This window comes from Amblyraja radiata, chromosome 19 (genome assembly GCF_010909765.2).
Source record: "Amblyraja radiata isolate CabotCenter1 chromosome 19, sAmbRad1.1.pri, whole genome shotgun sequence".
In the NCBI taxonomy this organism is placed as follows: Eukaryota; Metazoa; Chordata; class Chondrichthyes; order Rajiformes; family Rajidae; genus Amblyraja; species Amblyraja radiata.
In genome coordinates this window covers 29,691,779-29,706,399 of record NC_045974.1, presented here as the reverse complement: position 1 = coordinate 29,706,399, position 14,621 = coordinate 29,691,779, and the positions used below count along the sequence as shown (strand labels likewise).

At 42.1% G+C, this 14,621-nt stretch overlaps 1 protein-coding gene across 1 annotated transcript in view; it reads left to right on the top strand.

Annotated features, from left to right (window-relative positions):
• The window catches only part of cpm (carboxypeptidase M), a 49,359-nt gene extending 36,320 nt beyond the window's left edge, over positions 1-13,039 (top strand). Inside the window, exons 6-9 of the mRNA XM_033038146.1 lie at positions 1,934-2,101; positions 5,130-5,282; positions 8,459-8,607; positions 11,858-13,039. Coding sequence (XP_032894037.1) covers positions 1,934-2,101; positions 5,130-5,282; positions 8,459-8,607; positions 11,858-12,070 — 683 coding nt within the window. The 3' untranslated portion in view covers positions 12,071-13,039. The remainder of the gene's footprint in view (positions 1-1,933; positions 2,102-5,129; positions 5,283-8,458; positions 8,608-11,857) is intronic.
• The last annotated feature ends 1,582 nt before the right edge of the window (positions 13,040-14,621 follow it).

Here is a 14,621-nt window from a genome sequence, read left to right as displayed (position 1 = left end):
CAAGATATAATTTTCTTTAAGCCATTAACATTGTAGCTGTCTAAGTATAGATGGTGGAAAATATTTTTTGAAGATTCATTTAGTGTAAAACGGCATTAATCCGATTGTTTAAAATTCCTAATTGTTCCATCATCTGATTCACCACGTGCTCATTCCCACACTCCCTTCAACACACTAGGGGCCTTGGTTCCCACACCACCATTAACACACTGGGGCCTTGGTTTGTGTGCTGCCAATAACACGATGAGGCCTGGTTCTAACCTACCCTTAACACACTGGGGCTCTGGTTCCTGAGTTCCCTCTAAACAAAGAATATTGGGACCCCCTTTAAATTAATCAGGACTGTAGTTCTCAAGTTCTCTTTAAACTCACCAAGGCCCAGTTTTCTGTGCTCTTTAAACTTGACAGTGCTTCAGTTCCTATACTCCCTCGCCTCAGAATCCATGCTCCCTATGAACTCACCGTAGCCCCAGTTCTTAGACTCCCTTTAAACTCACCATGGGCTCCCTTTAAATTGACCAAGTTCCCACACTCCCTTTGAGCTCATTTATGCCCAGTTCCTGTCGTTCCTTTAAACTCACCAGGGCCTCAGTTCCCATTCTCCCTCTAAGCTCATAGTGCCCCCCATGTCTGCACTTTCTTTAAACTCACTGGCTTCCTGGACCCTATGCTCTTTTTAAATTCATGACCTCCATTCATGCACTTGTTTAATTTCACTAGGACCCCTGTTCCTTACTCCACTGAAAGGCACTGGGGCATGATTTATTCATTCCCTTGAAACTGACAGTCGCTGAAATAATGATGATGCTACAGTATAAAATCTAAAGAAAAGGTGAATTAAAATGTGTTGGTATATTTATAGGGAATAGACCAAGTGGGACCTGTTGGGTCCCTGTCACACGGGAGGCCTGGTGCTCCAATGCAACCCATTTTACAACGCAATATTCCACCACTCACCCATAGCCCCCACGGGAGGACTGGTCCCCCAACGCAACCCATTCCCCTTTCTGCAACACAACCCGTTCCTCCAACGCAATATTCCAGCACTCACCCATAGCCGACAACTGCGCAGGAGCTGCTCATTTCACCTTATTCAACCTCCCTCGTTTTTGAACTTTAAAAAAATGCATTTGTACTTCCTAGCTAGTAGAAATCCGTGTACTTGGATAGCAACAATGTTGCGAGCAGGGCTAAGCAAAGGGAATAAGCGAAAGACTTGTTTTTTCCCATGTTTTTAGAGATTTTTGAACATTTTCATAAATAACTCGAGAAATAATGCATGAATTTGTCAGATAAGGCAATTTTTGATTTCACGGGATAAATCTCTACCAAAATATGTATAAATTTTACCATTAGCGTGTCGTTTCTTCGAGTAGATGTGATCGCACACAAACAAATTCACACACACACACACACACACACGCACGCGCACACACACACACACACACACTGTTTTATAGTCGTAAGGATAACTTCTAATGGTCTGAAAAATAGGCTTTTCCAGCAGTTCCAATGTCCTAAGCATGCATACTGGATTAAAGTAGTGATACCTGGCCAGCTGAACAATCTAGAGGCCAATCTGAAGAAATGTCAATTGTTAATTAGATTATGTGGAATAAATAAAATATGACAAATAGTGTTGATCATAACACTACTGATCTATTGCAAAACCCTTCCTGGGCTAGCCATACTCCAGAGAAAGAATGTGCCTACTTATGATTCCACTTTGAAGACTGTACTCTACATTAAGGACTACAGCATTTAGTTTGAATTGGATGAGAAACCCGTTGGTTAAAGAGCAGTCAGGCAAGCAATAAGACCACATCTTGTAAAGGGGAAAATCAAAGAGCTGAAACTGCTTATAATAAAATGCCTATTTTTGATGTCCTTTGAGGTGGCCCTACTAACTCTGGTTTCTGTCCCTCTGCAAAAGGCATTAACAAACAAAACAACAGCACATGTCCTGATGACGATGTCTTCATTCAACTTGCAAAGAACTTCTCCTACAACCATGCAGGAATGTTCTATGGAGATGAATGTGATGGCACACCAACTTTCAAAGATGGAATTACCAATGGAGCTGGCTGGTATCCTTTTGAAGGTAAACTATATGCAGCTAAATATTTTTAATTGACGACATAAGAAACTGCAGAAACTGGAATCTTGAGTGAAAAACAAATTGCTGGAGGAACTCAGTAAGTCAGGGCACTCCAGTACTTCTCCACTTATTCAGCTACCCCATTAATCACCTCTCGCCTTTGTCACCATCTCCTCCCTTCTCTGTCCCACATGACCCATCTGCCAGTCAACTACTCCTCACCTATCGTTTGCCAACTCTTGCCTCACCACTTAATCTCACCTCTTTAACCAGCTATTTCCCCTCATGTCCGTCAATCTGAAGAAGGGAGAAACAAGGAGCTGCAGGTGTGAGTTTACAACAAAAAAAAAGCCACAAACTGTTGGAGTAGCTCAGTGAGTCAGGCAGCATCCTAGAGATTGTGGATAAGTGACGTTTCGGGTTGAGACCCTTCTTCAGTTTGAAGTCTTTCTTCAACCCCCCCCCCTCACCCACTACCATCACAATTAGTCTGAAGAAGGGCCCCGATCCAAAATACCGTCTATCCATGTTCTCTAGGGATGCTGACTGCCCTGCTGTGTTACTCCAGCGTTTTGTGTCTTTTTGTTTAATCAGAAGGGTCCCTCCCCGAAACATTGTCTATCCATTTCTCTCCATGGATGCTGTCTGACCCGCTGAGTTCCTCCAGCAGTTTATGTATAAATGGAGGATTTCACTTGTCCATAAATATGAAAAACAAGGAAAGAGTGGTACTGGAATGTAGGTTTTCTAAATTTTAATGCTTCATACTTGTTTCTACATATTGATTTTAAACAAGAGCTTTAGACCAATTTAGTATTATCAAGTAAAAATTAACATGGCAGGATTTTTCTCTTTCTAGGCTATCACAGATGTAATGATAAAGGGAATGCTATATAATCAGTTTGGATTTATACTTATGCCCCTGTCCCACTTAGGAAACCTGAACGGATACCTCTGGAGACTTTGCGCCCCACCCAAGGTCTCCGTGCGGTTCCCGGAGGTTTTTGTCAGTCTCCCTACCTGCTTCCACTACCTGCCACCTCCGGCAACTACCTGCAACCTCCGGGAATCGCACGGAAACCTTGGGTGGGGCGCAAAGTCTCCAGAGGTTTCCGTTCAGGTTTCCTAAGTGGGACAGGGGCATAAGACTGCTAACTCTTTTTGAGGCAACCCTGCTGTGTGCTTCAAATGAGTCAAGGCTTCATTTAAATGCGGAAGTAAGGATCTGTTTCAGAATATAGTGATGAAACTCATCGACATAAAGCAAGGAAGGCATAGTCTCCACAGCTGCTGCTTGACTCACTGAGTTCTACAAGCAGTTTGTTTTTTGCTCCAGATGCCAGCCTCAGCTGTCTCTTGTGTCACCAGCTCCACTACATTTGGATTGCAAACAGCTGCACCCAAGACAAGGCAATTGCTGTGGCATTCGATGACATTTTAAGGATTTTCCTTTGATGTGGATCTGGGTGGTACTGCTACTTCCAGCTGTACATCATTACACTGGGAGGTTACCCATTTTCTGGCTTGAGGATCCAACGCTGGTTAAAAAGATCATCAGAAGCAAGCCTTTGATTTGGTCCAGAGAAGAGCAGTATCTGCCATGAATATGCCTCTCTCCCCTATCTTGCGACAACGTCAACAGCGCTCTTTTCTAACTTTCACAACAAAGAAAGGATCTGAAGGAAGCAAGGAAGGATCTTTGTCTTGAAATGTTAACCCTGTTTCCCCCTCCATAGTTGCTGCCTGACCAGCTGAACATTTTCAGCAATTTCCTTCTCTGTACAATCTTTTTCAATTATCATTACCTAAAGTTAAGTGTATTCATTCATTTTGCTCTTGCATGGACACAATCAAATATCCACAGCTTTGGTGTAAATAAAGCTTGTAATGGTGTATTGGTGGGAGATTTTATTTTCTTCAACATATTTATCTCTCACTTCAATGATTGACAATTGAAGCGAGATAAGTAAATTCTAAACTGCATAAGATGTAGCATAAGATATTATCAAAAGTTATGTATGAAGCTTCTCTTGTGGAAGAATTTAATGATCAACATTACTGAATACCATCTGCCATCCCCTTGCTCTAATCAATTTCCAGTAGTGGATGGTTTTTCTAAATTATGAAATGATTGCTCTGGTATTGGAGCCAATGTTATGGAGTGACAAAGAGATACAGCACAGAAACAGGCCCGGCCATCTATTGTCTATATCAATCATCAACCACACATTAACACTAATCCGACACAAATCCCATACTTTCTCCATTCACCTTCCCCAAGATCCTGCCATTCATCTACACACTAGTCATATCTTACATTGGTCAATCAGCCTATCAACCTGAGATGCCTTTGAGATTTGGGAGGTAGCTGGGGTACATGGAAGAAACCCACGCAGTGAGAGGTAGCACACAAAGAGCACACGGACAACAACCAAGTTCAAGATTGAACCCAGGTCTCTTGTGCTGTGAGGCAGCAGCTCAACTGGCTACACCACTTGGAACATAGAATGTGGCCAATACAGCACAGCAACGGGCACCAGCCTACAATGTCTGCTCCAAACATGTTAAACTAATCTCCTTTGCCTGTACGTGATCCATATCCCTCCATTCCCTGCATATGCATGTGCCTGTCCAAAAGCCTCTTTAATGCCACTATCACATCTGCCTTCACCACCATCCCTGGCAGCATGTACCAGGCATCCAACTCTCTTTGTAAAAAAAAAAAACTTGTCTCCCAACATATCTAAACTGTTTTCCCTCTCACCCTAAAGCTGTGTCTCTAGTCTTTGACAATTCCACCTGGGAAAAGGGTTCTGGCTGATTACCTTATTTATGCTTCTCATAATTTTATATACTTCTATTAGGTCTGCCCTTTGCTATCGATGCTCTGGAGAAAACAATCCAATTTTTTCCAACCTCTCCTTTTAGCTAACACTCTCTAATCCAGGCAGCCTTGTTATTCACTGGAGGAGGCAACATTTACATAAATGCCATAAGTATATTTTGTTTCTTGTTTTAACCTTGTTTTTAGGTGGAATGCAAGACTACAACTACGTGGTGGGACAGTGCTTTGAACTAACTATAGAGCTATCATGTTGTAAAAATCCTCCAGCATCTGCATTGGAGACCTTCTGGAATGAAAGCCACATCTCCCTACTTAATTTCTTCCAAACCGTTCATTTAGGTGGGTGTAACACCTGTACTACTTTTGCATATTGTGTGGTAATAACTAATAATTAAGATATTTGAGACTGGTAAATATAAATTAATTGTTGAATGAAATGTATTGATTGCATTGACTTTAAATTTAAAGCACAACATCCTCACTGTATTTAACATGCTATGCAATCTGTGACAACATTTGAGCTACTGCTCTTTCTTAGTTGTAAGTATTAAGGGGCTTGGAATTTTAACTCAATTGGTATTATTAACTAGACCGAGTAGAATTGGGGGAAAAAATGTATTATGTGTAATATTGCACTCAGGAAGCCTTCCGAGGAACATTAGTGCTGGAGAAACTCAGCGGGTGAGGCAGCATCTATGGAGAGAAGGAATAGACAACATTTTGGGCCGAGACCCTTCCTCAGACTCATGTCGGGGGGGGGGGGGGGGGAAAGAAAGGAAGAGGCGGAGACGGTAGGCTTGTGGGAGAGCTGGGAAGGGGAAAGGGAAGGAGGGAGAAAGCAAGGATTCGGAATGGGAGAGGGAGTTGAAGAGCTGAGCCATCGGGAGATCAGGTTTGTTAGTGCGAACTGAGCAGAGGTTTGGGTGAAGCGATTGCCAAGCCTGCGCTTGGTCTCGTTGATGTAGAGAGGTTGACACCTGGAACAGCGGATGCAGTAGATGCAGTAGGTTGGAGGAGGTGCAGGTGAATCTAATCTAATCCTCACCTGGAAAGACGTCTTGGGTCCTTGGATGGAGTTGAGGGGGGGAGTTAAAGCGACAAGTGTAGCATTTCCTGCGGTTGCAAGGGAAAGTACCCGGGAAGGGGGTGGTTTGGGTGGGAAGGGACGAATTGACCAAGGAGTTATGGAGGGAATGGTCTCTGTGGAAAGCAGTAAGGGGAGGAGATGGGAAGATGTGGCCGGTGGTGGGATCCCATTCGAGGGGGCGAAAATGTCGGAGGATTATATGTTGTATACGATGGCTGATAGGGTGGAAGGTGAGGACAGGGGGGACTCTATCTTTGTTACAAGTAGGGGGATGGGGAGTGAGAACGGAACTGCGGAATATAGAGGAGACCCTGGTGAGAGCAGCTGCGGGATATAGAGGAGACCCTGGTGAGTCATTATAGCAGACTAAGAAGTTAAATTTCTTATGGACAACACTACTGTGCAGGGAACTGGGGAAAATCCAGCAATGAATCATCTGAATCCTTGGTGTGGAGTGGCTACATCTGAGGGTGGTTTTCAGGTGGGTATCAATGATGGTATTTGGATTGGTTTATTATTGTCATGCTCACTGAGATACAGCAAAAAACGTTGTTTTGCTTGCAAATCATACTATACATGAGAATAATCAAACCATACTCGAGTACAACAGGTAATGCAAAAAGTCAAAGGAAACAGTGAAGAAAATGGTGTTACAGCCACAGAGAAAGTGCAGATTAAAGTAAAGCGCAAGAGCCGCAATGAGGTAGATAGGGAGATGAAACATCCATATCTTATGAGGAATTTGTTTAAGAGTCTGATCACAGCAGGGCACTGGGATGAGTGGCTCTAGGTTCCACCATGACTGACATAGAGTACCTGCTCCACATGTTAACCCTCCAACTGGATGCTGAACCACTTCCTTTTGGAACCTGCTGTTCATTTGTTTGACTGCACAGATCTCCTGAGTTCACTAGCCAGAAAGCGCTAACAATTAACTTAGCAATGAATGCTGACATAATAGTCACTATTACAGAATCTTATTTATTAAGTGTAACTCCACCTTCAACACCATAAATTCCAACCAAACTCATCTCCAAGCTCCTGGACATCGGAGTCAACACTCCCATCTGCATCTGGACCCTTGACATCCTGCCTGTGCGAGCGAGGATGGGTGACAAAACATCCTCCCAACAATTCTCAACACTGGTGCCCCACAGCAATGTGTTCTCAGCCCCTTAACTATAACTCCCTCCCTATGCCATCACTCCTGTGCGGCCAAATTCTGCTCTAATTCCATTCACAAGTTTGCAATGCAAATGACACCAATGTAATGGGCCGTATTTCATACCATGATAAAACGGAGTATAGAAGGGAAATAGAGAAACAAGCAATATGGAGCAACTCTATGTTCTGCACTGTGGTGTTTTTCTCCTTGCACTGCCTGATGTCGTTGCCTATAATTTGATTGTACACTTGTGTAGTACGATTTGATGGGATAACATGCAAACACAAGTTTTCCCTGTATCTCGGTACACGTGGCAGTAAGAAACTATTACCAATACCAAACACAGCAAGTATTGGAAATCTTATTTGACTAGATAGCACGCAAACACAAATTTTTCACTTTAACTCAGTAAACATAATGATAAAAAACTATTGCCAATACCAAACAGAACAGGTCCTGGAAATCTGAAATACAAATTAGAATTTTCAGCAAACTCTCAGTACTTCAGAAATCTATTGTAAGAGGGAATCTGAGTTAAGGTTGAACCTCTACAGTTTTGGGCATGTGTGTACCAGTGCTGCAGAAGCAGGGGAGATCTGACTGCAGGTCACCCTAATTAGCCCTGGCTCCACAGCAATATACTGAGCCCACTACAGTGTCAATGCTGTAGCAGGCAGGTGTTCCCATTGCATTGCTTCTGGACTGCTGGCTATAGTTTACACTTTTGGGCATTGAGATGATTTTCCAAGTTTAATACATTTTTTCATTTGTAAAATTAGAATAGATTTACGATAAGAAGAAACAGAAACTAATCTCAGGAGTGTATGTTGCGGGAGTGAAGTTCGAACAGAATAGGAGCATTACCCAGTCTTGTGTGTACATATACATTCATACTCAAATGTAGGAATTAATTTAGGTTGTAATTGGGGCATACATGACACTGCTGTAATTAAACAATATGTTTGGAGGATTCCAAACTAATAACAGAAACTCTATATTTATGGTAGAGTTTGCCTGCCTCAACCAATGTTCAGATCTTGGCGGCTACATAAAATATACAAGTTCCAACATATTTACCGGTTGATTTGGGATTGATGCTAATCTTGTACAAAGACTTGTAAAAGCAGTTGTGCTTTACCAAGGAACAGATAGTAATTGTTCTGTCCACAAATGTTGAAATTGGTTGTGACTAAATTGATGTCAGCCATTCTATACACTAAAATAATTTTGTAATTTATTTTTAAATAATTTCAATTTATGTAGGTGTGAAAGGACAAGTCCTTTATAGTGATGGTAACCCCATTGAAAATGCAACTGTAAAGGTTCAAAACAGGGATAACATCAATCCTTTTCGAACAAATCAAAAGGGAGAATATTATAGGCTTCTGTTGCCTGGAACATATACCCTGGAAGTAAGTTCAATTTTATTATTCATGCTCCCAGCTGCATTGAATGTGCTTTTCATCTCTGGCCCTTGTCTAACTATCAGCCTATCCAAAGCCCCCCTCACCTGTATCAACCTATCACTTACCAGGCTCTGTCCTGCCCCTTCTCTCTTCTAGCTTTCCAGAAAAGGGCAATTCAAATATCTTCCAATTGAGAAGACATGGTTCACTCAGTCTAACCAGTTGAAAGGTTTGTAGTGAGTTTAAAAAAAAAGGTGTTCAAATTTTGGGCAACATCTCTTACTTATAGTGTCACATAGCACAGAAACAGCAATTTTTGTATCAAAAGAATTTCATATTTTCTTATTCTCATTTCAAGATTCAAGAGAGTTGATTGTCATGTGTCCCAGATAGGACAATGACATTCTTGCTTTGCTTCAGCACAACAGAATATAGTAGACATGAATACAGAACAGACCAGTGTTCTGTATTCCATATACCATTATCTATATTACTAAAAGTCTGATCTTGACCACTTCCTGTTGTTCTGTAAAATGATTTTAGAAAAAACGCTGCCACTTACGGCTGTGATTTGTGGCCATCTTACTCGGTGTCCCCCTCCGCTGCGCAGGACGAGGATTTTTCCAATCGATTAAAAATAAAATAGTTATTAGTGTTTAAATAATGTTGAGATTCACTCTCCGGAAGGCCACGCCCTTTCCGGAGGTGCTATAAAACACCGGAAGTATTGAGTGCCTCAGTCAGTCTCTGCAAGATGGGGGAGTGAGAGGGTCATGCCTCTCAGTCTGAGCTGTGAATAACGCTGAACTCATGTCTACTAAACTGTGAGTGTGGTTTTACTGACCTTGAGTGCCCATAATGTGGTTTGAAAATGAAAATGTGGTTGGTTTGAAAAAAATGGTTGGTGGTGGTTGGTCTGAAATAAAGCACAGCAAATGGTTGGTGGTGGTTGGTTTGAAATAAAGCACAGCAAATGGTTGGTGGTGGTTGGTTTGAAATAAAGCACATCAAATGGTTGGTGGTGGTTTGCACTGTATATTGATTTTAGATAAAACGCTACCACTTACAGCTGTGATCTTTGGCCATCTTACTCAGTCCCCTCCGCTCATCAGATGCAGAGGATTCTTCCCATCAATGAAAAATAAAAGTGTTATTAATGTTTTTTAAATGTTGAGAATCTATCTCCTGTCAATCACTCCATGAAGGCCACGCCCCTTCTGGTGGAGGGGGGAGGGATTATAAAACCCAGAAGTGTGGGTGTGGCTCAGTCTCTGCAAGATGGGGGGAGGGAGAGGTCATGACTCTGTCTGAGCTGTGAATCAACTGAACACACTGAATGTCTACTGAACTGTGAGTTTGGTGTTTTGTGTGGTTTTATGGTGGTTTTATAGTGCTTTCATCCTGCATGAAATGGTATGAAGCTGCATTTGAATTTGGTGGCCTTGCACCCTGCTAGAAGTGGTATGAAACTGCACTTGAATTTGGTGGCCTTGCACCCTGCTTGAAGTGGTATGAAACTGCACTTGAATTTGGTGGCCCTGCACCCTGCTTGAAGTGGTACGAAACTGCACTTGAATTTGGTGGCCTTGCAACCTGCTTGAAGTGGTCGGAAACTGCACTTGAATTTGGTGGCCCTGCACCCTGCTTGAAGTGGTACAAAACTGCACTTGAATTCGGTGGCCTTGCACATTGCTTGAAATTGTAGGAAACTGCATTTGAATTTGGTGGCCTTGCACCCAGCTTGAAATGGGATTTCAAGGAATTAACTGCCAGCCCACAAGCCGTGAGTAAGCTGCCAGCACATCAGGCTTGAGTGACTGAGCTGCCACCCCAAGAATCCATTTGGCCCACAGTCCATACTAGCCCTCTGGAAACAAGTCCCTTCAGCCCACAACACCCATACTAGCACTCCAGAGAGCCACCCCCCCCACCAATATTGGAATTGGTAGAGAGGTGGAATATTGCATTGGGGGACCAGCCCTCCCGTGTGATGCTGGGACCCAATGGGTCCCACTTAACGTAGTATAAATATATACACACATAAATAAATAAACAGATAAAGTGCAAATAAACAGATAATGGTCTATTAATGTTAACAGTTTCGTTTGAGGAGTTTATTACCCTGATGGCTTTGGGGAAGTAGCTATTCCTGAACCTGGACATTGCAGTCTTCAAGCTCCTGTACCTTCTACCAGAAGGAAGCGGGGAAATGAGTGTGTGGCCAGGATGGTGTGGGTCCTTGATGATGCTGCCGTCCTTTTTGAGGCAGCGACTGCGATAGATCCCCTCAATGGTAGGGAGGTCAGAGCCGATGATGGACTGGGCAGTGTTTACTACTTTTTGAAGTCTTTACCTCGCCAGGGCGCTCAAGTTGTCGAACCAAGCCACGATGCAAGTGGTCAGCATGCTCTCTACTGTGCACCTGTAGAAGTTAGAGAGTCCCCCTTGACATACTGACGCTCCGTAATCTTCTCAGGAAATAGCGCTGATGTGTTTTCTTTATAATTGCATCAGTGTTCTCGGACAAGGAGAGATCTTCAGAGATGTGCACACCCAGGAATTTGATGCTCTTGACCCTTTCAACCACCGTTGATATAAACGGGACTGTGGGCCCCCATCCTACCCCTTCCAAAGTCCACAATCTGTTCCTTGGTTTTGCTGGTGTTGAGGGCCAGGTTATTGTGCTGGCACCATTTGGTCAGTCGGTCGATCTCACTTCTATACTCTGACTCGTCCCCATCAGTGATACGTCCCACAACAGTGGTGTCGTCAGCGAACTTGATGATGGAGTTCGCTCTATGACCGGCTACGCAGTCATGAGTATAGGGTGAGTACAGCAGGGGGCTGAGCACGCAGCCTTGAGGTGCTCCCGTGCAGATTGTTATCGAGGCTGTCACATTTCCACCAATAGAAGCAGTCTATGGTCTGTGAATGAGGAAGTCGAGGATCCAATTGCAGAGGGATGCGCAGAGACCCAGTTCTGCGAGTTTATAACCAGCTTGGAGGGGATGATTATATTAAATGCCAAGCTGTAATCAATGAATAACAGCCTGATATATGAGTTTTTGTTGTCCAAGTGTTCCAGAGCGGAGTGGAGAGCCAGCAAGATCGCATCCACTGTTGATCTGTGGTCGCGTATCAGGCGTGTTTTGCCCTATCATGCTCATTAAGTTATGTCCAGATTTAATTGATTACATAGGGATATATTTTTTGGTGGTAATAATTAAATCAATTTTTGTATTTTTTTCTCTTCCAGGTGACTGTGCCGAAAGGTCATTCACAGTCAGCCAACGTGAATGTTGTTAATGAAGTACCAAATTTCTCTGCTTTGGTCGTTAATTTTCATTTCCCCGTCAGCGATGGGTCTTTAACAACTGAAAAGTATCAAGGTTCAAACATAGCCAGCAATGTAGAACAAAGCATAATTATTTTAATCTCTTCTGTACTTCTCAGTTTTATTCACTTTTAATTCGTTAGTTAAGGATGTTTCAACATTGTAAACATACTCTGCAACCAAATTAATTTTCACGAGACCCATTCAGGATCTCATATCATCCTAATTATGCTTGTTAACATGACAATCAAGAAGGCAAAAAGGTCAACGTTTTGATTTTAATCATGCTTCAGTCAAATTTCAGCTAAATGATGAAATGTATGCATTTACACAGTATGACTACATACTTAACATGGTGGTATAAATGAAATACTATTGATTATATGATCATGCACTTGCCTGCAATGTAAAGAGACTCAGCCATCAGAGATTACCGGTGTAGGAATCTAGAACAAACATAGAACACTGGAAAAACACAGCAGGGGCAAAATATGTAAGTTGGCATTTTGGTTTGAGACACTGCTTGACCAGCTGAGTTCTTCTAGCATTCTGTTTTCGCAATTGCACAATTAATGAACATTTCGATATTCCACAATTAATGAACATCTGATTAACAAATACTTACTATAATGCTGTTGACTCTTTACACTCTACATCCTTGTCTCGCAAGGCTTTGTTCACTGTATAAAAAAGTGTGTCCATTTCTGTTCATGAAGCATGTTGCGAAACACTGCTTCCCATGCCTTTATTATTTCATCAATGTCACAGAATTTTGAGATTGCACCTAAACTAAAAAACACAAGCTGCAACTATCAATACTAAGTTGGATGTAATTCATTGTAATTAGTGAAAAAAGATGATTCTGGACATCAGTTGCTTGTGAAATCCTGTAAGGCAATTATTAACAAGCAAAGTAGTTGATAGTGCCCAAAATTTTAACCTTGGAAATGCATTATGTATTACCAAAGGTATAATGGAAAAGGGTTAATCTCCAGAAGACCAGAATTGATAGCACATGCCCCTGAGTTTGTTGATGATCCAAATTAAAATGAGATTGTTATGGCAAGGTTTAAAAAAAAACAAGGGGTGATGGATCTTCTGAAATTGCCAAAACCTTCAAGTCCAGCCATGGCTGCTGTGAGGATTTCAACAAATATGCAAACATACATGATATCCATCATATTGTGGGAGGCAGCTACATTTTCTAAAACGTCAGACAAATGATTAAGGAGATGACTACCCTCGGAGGATAGGGCTCTTTTGGAAGAGGAGACCCTGGGATATGTTCATCTCCAGGGATGAGAAAACTGCTCCAGGTTTTAAGATAGCCAAAGGTGTCTTAATCTTCATCGTGGAGATAATACAAAGGATCACTGTAATCCTAAACTCCTCGATATGCCACAAGGAGAATCCAAGTGTTCTTAAGATGAATATCATAGTTGTGTGGAGATCTGACACAGTACCCGAGGTAAGACACTTCTTCAGAGATAATATTATGTCACTTCTCTCACTCCTCATCAGATGATATTTTACAAGGAATAATCTGACAACAAAGCCTTGCTCATCATCAAAAATGCTTCAAGAGCATGGCTAATAACATCCAGGTGGTGTTTAGCTCCCAACACCTTGTGATTGTTACAAGCCATGGACCAGTGTGCTATTATGTTGAAGGGTCCCTACTTTCAATATGTCATTTGGAGCTCTACACCAATGACACTCTTAACCAGTCAAGAAATTTGGAAAAGATTGAATTTGGAAAAGCATAGAATTAATTGAGGCCACGTGATAGAAAATGCCATAGTTTATTATAAGCAGATGAAAAAGAGATTTCCTCAAATTTTTATTGATACCTTCATCATCCCCCCCGGATCAACACGCAAATTCCATCAAACATGAACACTACCACTTCCATCATCCAATCATCAATGACAACTGTGTCTCCACCATAACCCTAATACGCAAAATCACCATTATTGCTTACATGTCAAGAATCAGGAGTATTATAACATATATAACATATAACAATTACAGCACGGAAACAGGCCATCTCGACCCCTCTAGTCCGTGCCGAACACATAATCTCCCCTAGTCCCATATACCTGCGCTCAGACCATAACCCTCCATTCCTTTCCCATCCATATAACTATCCAATTTATTTTTAAATGATAAAAACGAACCTGCCTCCACCACCTTCACTGGAAGCTCATTCCACACAGCTACCACTCTCTGAGTAAAGAAGTTCCCCCTCATGTTACCCCTAAACTTCAGTCCCTTAATTCTCAAGTCATGTCCCCTTGTTTGAATCTTCCCTACTCTCAGTGGGAAAAGCTTTTCCACGTCAACTGTCTATCCCTCTCATCATTTAAAAAACCTCTATCAAGTCCCCCCTTAACCTTCTGCGCTCCAAAGAATAAAGCCCTAACTTGTTCAACCTTTCTCTGTAACTTAGTTGCTGAAACCCAGGCAACATTCTAGTAAATCTCCTCTGTACTCTCTCTATTTTGTTGACATCCTTCCTATAATTAGGCGACCAAAATTGTACACCATACTCCAGAATTGGCCTCACCAATGCCTTGTACAATTTTAACATTACATCCCAACTTCTATACTCAATGCTCTGATTTATAAAGGCCAGCACACCAAAAGCTTTCTTTACCACCCTATCTACATGAGATTCCACTTTCAT